The 8,360-nt window shown below is 46.5% G+C and overlaps 1 protein-coding gene across 1 annotated transcript in view; it reads left to right on the forward strand.

Moving 5' to 3' along the window:
- The window catches only part of LOC110499851 (protein O-mannosyl-transferase TMTC2-like), an 83,984-nt gene that overhangs the window by 31,794 nt on the left and 43,830 nt on the right, over window positions 1–8,360 (forward strand). The window contains exon 2 of the mRNA XM_036945028.1: window positions 7,123–7,744. Coding sequence (XP_036800923.1) covers window positions 7,123–7,744 — 622 coding nt within the window. The remainder of the gene's footprint in view (window positions 1–7,122; window positions 7,745–8,360) is intronic.

Here is an 8,360-nt window from a genome sequence, read left to right on the forward strand (position 1 = left end):
GGGTGTAAAATAGAGAGATGGTTGTTGTCGGGGTGTAGAATAGATTGTTGTTGTGGGGGTGTAAAATAGAGAGATGGTTGTTGTCGGGGTGTAGAATAGATTGTTGTTGTGGGGGTGTAAAATAGAGAGATGGTTGTTGTCGGGGTGTAAAAGAGGTAGGTGGTTGTTGTGGGTTGTACAATAGATAGATGGTTCAGACAGGCTTTATCATCCGTTCAGTAGGGAGGCTGCTCATTTTAATGTGTAAAGCCATAGCTGTTTATTGCCCAATCCCTATATACACCGAGTATACAAAACATGATGAACACCAGCTTTTTCAATGACATAGACTGACCAGGTGAATCCAGGTGAAAGCTATGATCCCTTATTGATGTCACTTGTTAAATCCACTTCAATCAGTGTAGATGATGTGGAGGAGACAGGTTAAAGAAGGATTTTTAAGCCTGGAGACAATTGATTCATGGATTGTGAATGTGTGCCATTCAGAGGGTGAAATATTTAAGGTTCTTTGAACGGGGTATGGTAGTAGGTGCCAGGCGCACCGGTTTGTGTCAAGAACTGCAACACGGCTGGGTTTTTCACGCTCAACAGTTTCTTGTGTGTATCAAGAATGGTCCACCACCCAAAAGACATCCAGCCAACTTGACACAACTGTGGGAAGCATTGGAGTCAACATGGGCCAGCATCCCTGTGGAATGCTTTCAGCACCTTGTAGAGTCCATGCCCCCATGAATTGAGTCTGTTCTGAGGGCAAAATGGGGAGGGGTGCAACTCAATATTAGGAAGGTGTTCTAATGTTTTGTCCACTCAGTGTACTCTCCCACTCAAGCACAAAGCCTGGGAAACAAATCACATAGGGATGATAATGGTGTGGAGGTAGATTTTTATCAGCTTTTACATATGGAAGCTTCACTCATTAATGTGGGAAGCTCTTTATTACTTTACCAATACACACACACACACACACACACACACACACACACACACACACACACACACACACACACACACACACACACACACACACACACATGCACAAACACAGAGATGGGAGTTATTTCCCTTTGGCTCTGTGATTAGCATAGTGTGAATAGGCTGTCTGTCCACCTCAGCTCTATCTATGTGGTTAATTAGCTGGCCTTGTTTGCCATAAGGGGAGGGAAATCTAATAGAGTTGGACAGATGGCGGTATTCTAAAGCTTGATGTTGGGACTTTGTGGCCAGGCTGGAATGAATATACCAGACAGACAGACAGACAGACAGACAGACAGACAGACAGACAGACAGACAGCATAAGAAGGATCCTATAGCTGTTCAGTAAATCAGCAATCTGTTCGCTAGTTCACCACTCAACCTGTGTTGATTTACAGTTTGCTGGTCCAATCAGAGTGCCGCGTGTGAGTTTCACTAGCTAATCTGTTGCAGGTTTTTTTGCAAGCGAGATGCTGTGGCTACTGCCTCTGTGGCTACTGCCTCTGTGGCTACTGCCTCTGTGGCTACTGCCTCTGTGGCTACTGCTTCTGCCTCTAATCCACGTAGACTCTGTGCCACAAAATGAGTGACAAAACATTACAAAACTTGGCCAGATAATTTCAAGTCCTCAGTCTCAAGTCAAAGTCGAGTCCCGAGTCTTGAAGCTCCAAGTATAAGTCAAGCCTGAAGTTATTTTATTTTCTATCAAGTCGAGTCTTAAGTCATCAAATTTGTGCTTGGAGTCAGACTCGAGTCCAAGTCATGTGACTCTATACCACAACTCTGCTCTGTACACATTGGGATTCATCAGTGGTCCATGTGCAGGACAATACACTCTGTAGACATTCAGGCTGGCCGGAGGACCAAATATTTACAGAAGGCTGGAGTGGAGTGTTTAGCAACGAGATATTGATGAATGTCCCCTGTTTGTTTTATGGGGACATAAAGAGGAACGTACACTAAAGGCTAATCCATTCCCAGATCTAAACACAGCAGGTGTGTCGGGGTCACTGGGGTTGATGCGTGTACTTGTGTGTTTGTGTGCATTTGTGAGCACACTTTCATATGTGTGCATGTGAGGGTAACCATATATGTGTGTGTGTATGTGTGGGTGTGTTTACTAACTAGATAGCAGAGTGTCTCCCCTCTCTCCAGTCTGGCTGGGTCAGCATGTTTACCTCGGTCTGGAGTCTTAACTTAATCACTACAGCCTTACACCTCGATCACACCGACAGCAGCATGACATTTTTGTACAGCAGAAGTACATTCATTTCCAATGGAGCGCTGCGTTTTCCCTGCAGCATTGTGTTACAGAGGCAGTTGCAGTGCGTTCTGTGTTCTGTGTGGTGTATACCTCTGATTGATCAAATGTGTGCATCAAACTGCATGCGTAGACTTGACAGAAATAGTAGCAAAAGGTGAATGTTGACACGCGTGGACCTGATCCTAGATCAGCACTCCTACTCTGAGATGCTTTGTGAATGTGGGTCCTTGTCTAATACACACTGCTGGCTCTGTCCACATCACAGCAATCAACACTGGCACTAAATCCGAGCCTCTCTCAGTCTCACCATGGCTTTCTCCTTCAGTTCAGCAATCAAAACTTCCTCTAATTCATTCATAAGACAAATAATACCAGATTTGCTGATGAGTGATGATGTTCATTAGTATGTTATGAATGGCTGGCTAAACTGGTGTGGATGTTTCATTAGTGTACTATAAATCAAATGTTAATTACTGTACTATACATCAAATGGTTCATTAGTATACTATAGATCAAATGGTTCATTTCTCCCTCACCACTTTGTGTCTGTGCTGACCTCAGAGCTCAGTGCAGCCTGTCGTCGCGTGAGGCAGAGAGGGAGAATGCCTCAGTTTCCCAGGATTGTTTTGTCAATGGGAAAAACAAGCGTCAGTTTCTCAGGCTCTGCACTGCTGAGAGACGGACGGGGCTGGGAGAGGGAGGAAGACGGAATACTGCCAATTCCTAAGTATTCCCTGCTCCACATCATCTTATCTCATCACTCAGTTTGTACAGGATTCATCTCGGACCATACTAGTGTATCTTTACTACCTGTCTTTCCACAGGTTAATTCATATTAATACCGTATTTGTTCTACCCTATATTTTTGTGCCAACGTTACTGTGTGTGTGTGTTTGGGTCTTGCATTAAGTAGTACACTAACAAGCTCCAGTGTAGCCACCCTTTAACCTCCCCTGAGTCTTGGTCCGTCTACGTCTCAATCCTCACCGGAGATAAATCATTAAAATATTTAAATCAGACCCCCTACTTCCCCCACTTCCGCTCTTCTCTCCCCATTTCTGCTGGCTGTAAGGGTCTGGACAGGAGCTATAGGGATCCGTCGCAAATGAGACCCTATTCCCTACATAGTGCACTGCTTTTGAACAGAGACCCTGGTCATTTGGGATGCTGCCTAGATATTGAAGGGGGAGAGTGACAGTAGTGCTGACTGGCTGTGCTGATGGCTTCATTGTCCCTGTCTCTGAAGTGGGAAAGAGTGGTCTCCCGGAGCGACTGACTTAGAGAGGGCTCTTTTGTATTCTACTGTCGTACGTGAGGAGGGGGGGGGGGGGGGGGGGGGCACTCTCTCAGGCTGACGGGCACTCTCTCCCCTCAATTTAAAATCCCCAAATATAAAAGGGGTGTTCTTTTGAAAAAATGTATCCTGTTTTTATTGAGTTAATTTTATGGAAGTGAGGATACAGGAGTGATGGGTTGTGGGTAAGTACAGAGGAGAGGAGGAGAGAAGGGGGTAGCCTAGATGGTGAATGGGTGTGATTAACAAAGGTACACAGAGTTCCAACCGTCTAAAACATGATGTGTGTGCAGCTGGAGGAGAGAAGGAGAGAAAGGGAGAAAATACAGACTAACCCACTGCCATGGGGATGAACTAACACATCAGAGCTCTCTCTCTCTCTGTCTGTCTCTCTCTCTCTACTGTTACGTCTCTCTGGATCTCTCGCTCTAGACATTTCACTCTCTCTCCCATCATTCTCCTTTCTCCACATCTTATCATGTCACTTTCCCTCATTCTCTCTCATCTCACTTTCTCCTGCTGTCTTTCCTGACCCCTCTCTCTCTATTTCTCTCTCTCTCTCTCTCTCGCTCTCTCTTTCTCTCTCTCTCATTCTAATTCATCTAGTCCTTGTGCTGGCACCGAGTCCTAATCTCCTCACAAAGGAAGTCCTGAGCTGCGCCCGGTCCAATCTCTTTTACTCAAACACAATGTTTGACTGGCGCTTGAGAAAAACGGAGCCCCCCAAGTCAAACAAACCGTGAGACAGAGAGGGTCGCCACTGGATCAAAATGAACCCAACATAATAAGTACACACATATATGGACATGGTGTCACACACACACACACGGACATTGTCACACACACAGTCACACACACACAGTCACACACACACACACACACACACACACACACACACACACACACACACACACACACACACACACACACACACACACACACACACACACACACACACACACACACACACACACACACCTAGTGATATATCAGGTTCAGACTCTGTTGTTCTGTGATAAGGGAACAGAGTATCTGGAACATCAACACTAATTGCCACGTCTGTCATAGCAACTATGGTGAACAAGTGGTGGCCCTCTCCTCCATCACACTAATAGTCAGGACTCTACATATTAGACTACTGCAGTAAAGACCAGTGTCTTCTTAGGTTTATAGTGTCCCATTTTTAACATACGTCTTATCTAATCCCCAAAAACTGACTGTTAGTTTGTGTGTACTGACAGTATACATTATGCCACGTTTTTAATGCATTTAGCTTAGATGAAGCAATGTATACAAACACTTATTTTACTCTCCAAATAAGACATGTATTTCACATCAGACACCACCACTATCTAAGGCTATCACTGATACAGCTAAAGGTTCCATGTGTGTCCCCAGAAGGCCAAATGGTTGTGATCTGTGGTAGATAGACTGTGTTGATTGAGCTGGCTACAGTATGGTCTGTGGTAGATAGACTGTGTTGATTGAGCTAGCTGCAGTATGGTCTGTGGTATATAGACTGTGTTGATTGAGCTAGCTGCAGTATGGTTTGTGGTAGATAGACTGTGTTGATTGAGCTAGCTGCAGTATGGTCTGTGGTAGATAGACTGTGTTGATTGAGCCTTCTACCGTATGGTCTGTGGTAGATAGACTGTGTTGATTGAGCTAGCTGCAGTATGGTCTGTGGTAGATAGACTGTGTTGATTGAGCCTGCTACAGTATGGTCTGTGGTATATAGACTGTGTTGATTGAGCTAGCTGCAGTATGGTCTGTGGTAGATAGACTGTGTTGATTGAGCTAGCTGCAGTATGGTCTGTGGTAGATAGACTGTGTTGATTGGGCCTGCTACAGTATGGTCTGTGGTATATAGACTGTGTTGATTGAGCTAGCTGCAGTATGGTATGTGGTAGATAGACTGTGTTGATTGAGCCTTCTACAGTATGGTCTGTGGTAGATAGACTGTGTTGATTGAGCTAGCTGCAGTATGGTCTGTGGTAGATAGACTGTGTTGATTGGGCCTGCTACAGTATGGTCTGTGGTATATAGACTGTGTTGATTGAGCTAGCTGCAGTATGGTCTGTGGTAGATAGACTGTGTTGATTGAGCCTTCTACCGTATGGTCTGTGGTAGATAGACTGTGTTGATTGAGCTAGCTGCAGTATGGTCTATGGTAGATAGACTGTGTTGATTGAGCCTTCTACAGTATGGTCTGTGGTAGATAGACTGTGTTGATTGAGCTAGCTGCAGTATGGTCTGTGGTAGATAGACTGTGTTGATTGAGCCTTCTACCGTATGGTCTGTGGTAGATAGACTGTGTTGATTGAGCTAGCTGCAGTATGGTCTGTGGTAGATAGACTGTGTTGATTGAGCTAGCTGCAGTATGGTCTGTGGTAGATAGACTGTGTTGATTGGGCCTGCTACAGTATGGTCTGTGGTATATAGACTGTGTTGATTGAGCTAGCTGCAGTATGGTCTGTGGTAGATAGACTGTGTTGATTGAGCTAGCTGCAGTATGGTCTGTGGTAGATAGACTGTGTTGATTGAGCTAGCTACAGTATGGTCTGTGGTAGATAGACTGTGTTGATTGAGCTAGCTGCAGTATGGTCTGTGGTAGATAGACTGTGTTGATTGGGCCTGCTACAGTATGGTCTGTGGTAGATAGACTGTGTTGATTGAGCCTTCTACCGTATGGTCTGTGGTAGATAGACTGTGTTGATTGAGCTAGCTGCAGTATGGTCTGTGGTAGATAGACTGTGTTGATTGAGCTAGCTGCAGTATGGTCTGTGGTAGATAGACTGTGTTGATTGAGCCTTCTACAGTATGGTCTGTGGTAGATAGACTGTGTTGATTGAGCTAGCTGCAGTATGGTCTGTGGTAGATATACTGTGTTGATTGAGCTAGCTGCAGTATGGTCTGTGGTAGATAGACTGTGTTGATTGAGCCTTCTACAGTATGGTCTGTGGTAGATAGACTGTGTTGATTGAGCCTTCTACAGTATGGTCTGTGGTAGATAGACTGTGTTGATTGAGCCTTCTACAGTATGGTCTGTGGTAGATAGACTGTGTTGATTGGGCCTTCTACAGTATGGTCTGTGGTAGATAGACTGTGTTGATTGAGCTAGCTGCAGTATGGTCTGTGGTAGATAGACTGTGTTGATTGAGCTAGCTGCAGTATATGGTTCATGTCCTGCATTTCACAAGTCTTTGACTGACTCTTCCAGGAAGCTGTTGTGTTAGTGGTTAGAGGAGTCATTTATCATGCAGAGTTTGATGTCTCTGGGGTGAATCATCTCGTTTGTCACAGTCTGTTAGTGTACATGTGTTCCCCTTAATTATGTGTTAATTGTGAGATAGTGGAGAGGCCTCAGGGGCCAATAATCACCTGACAAAGTGTGTGTGTGTGTTCACACCATGCTCCATCCATCACAGTTATTATCACATCAAGGTTCATCTGCGCCATTCTCTCACGGTCGCTACATCAATGACTACCACTTTATCTCTCTCTCTGACTGAAAACCCCTGTTCATCTAGATGGTATCCAAACTGACACTGACCCTCCTCTTTCTCTCTCTTTCTCTCTCTCTCTCCGACAGCCGTGCGATCAAGACCAACCAGGACCTTCTCCCCGAGACCCCGTGGACCAACGTCCTGTATGATGACTTCTGGGGCACCCTGCTCACCCACAGCGGCAGCCACAAGTCTTTCCGACCCCTCTGCACCCTCTCTTTCCGCCTCAACCACGCCCTGGGCGGCCTGCGCCCCTGGGGCTACCACCTGGTCAACATGGGCCTCCACGGGGCTGTCACAGGCCTTTTCACTGCCCTCTGTCGCCCCCTCCTGGGGGGAGGTCCGTGGAGTCTTCTGGTGGGGCTCCTCTTCGCCTCCCACCCGGTGCATACGGAAGCCGTGGCGGGGGTGGTGGGGAGGGCCGACGTCGGTGCGGCACTGCTGTTCCTCTTGTCTCTTCTCTGTTACACAAGGCACTGCGGGCTCCGCTCGGCCTACACGGCCTCTTCTAGGGACTGTCAGACCAGGGGCTGTGGTAGACTCCGAGCCTGGACGTGGATGTGGCTGCTGGGGAGCCTGGTCTGCGCAGCGTCCAGCATGCTGTGGAAGGAGCAGGGAGTCACGGTGCTGGCCGTATCAGCGGCTTACGACCTCTTTGTGTTCCAGCGGCTCCGGTTCCGCCAGGCGGTGGTCGTGCTCCTGGGGAAGGTAAACAACATTGCCCTCTGTTTACAAAGTGCCACTCCTCTTTGTGTCTCTGCGTGTATCCAATTTCCTCTTCCCCCTACGGAGGGGAAACCTCAGCCGACCACAAATGGTTCCTGTGTGTGTATACAATTCAGATTGTTTATGGGGAAGTCGTGTGTGTGTGTGTGTGTGTTTGTTTTTCATTAAGAGTGTAATTTGAAAGCATTTATCCTACCACTACCATGCGCACAGCTGAGGAATGAAAAATAAGTGAGTTTTTTCTTCCTCTAAATGGAAATCAAATATATACAGAGGAGGAAATGAGGGACAGAATCCAACCGTTTTGTCAGTTTCCACCGAGTCCTCCTCACTGAGGTAAACAGTTACACTGAAACATGCGTCTGGTTCAGAATCTTTCCCCGATGACGTCTGTCTGTGTGAGCTTGTGTGTGTGTGTGTGTGTGTGTGTGCTCCTGTGAGCTTTCTACGTGTGTGTGTGTGTGTGTGTGTGTGTGTGTGTGTGTGTGTGCGTGCGTGCGTGCGTGTGTGTGTGTTCCTGTGAGCTTTCTACGTGTGTGTGTGTGTGTGTGTGTCATGCAGTAGGGTTATTTTGAGGTGACAAAAGAAAGGTATGCTC

This window comes from Oncorhynchus mykiss, chromosome 15 (assembly GCF_013265735.2).
Source record: "Oncorhynchus mykiss isolate Arlee chromosome 15, USDA_OmykA_1.1, whole genome shotgun sequence".
Lineage (NCBI taxonomy): Eukaryota > Metazoa > Chordata > Actinopteri > Salmoniformes > Salmonidae > Oncorhynchus > Oncorhynchus mykiss.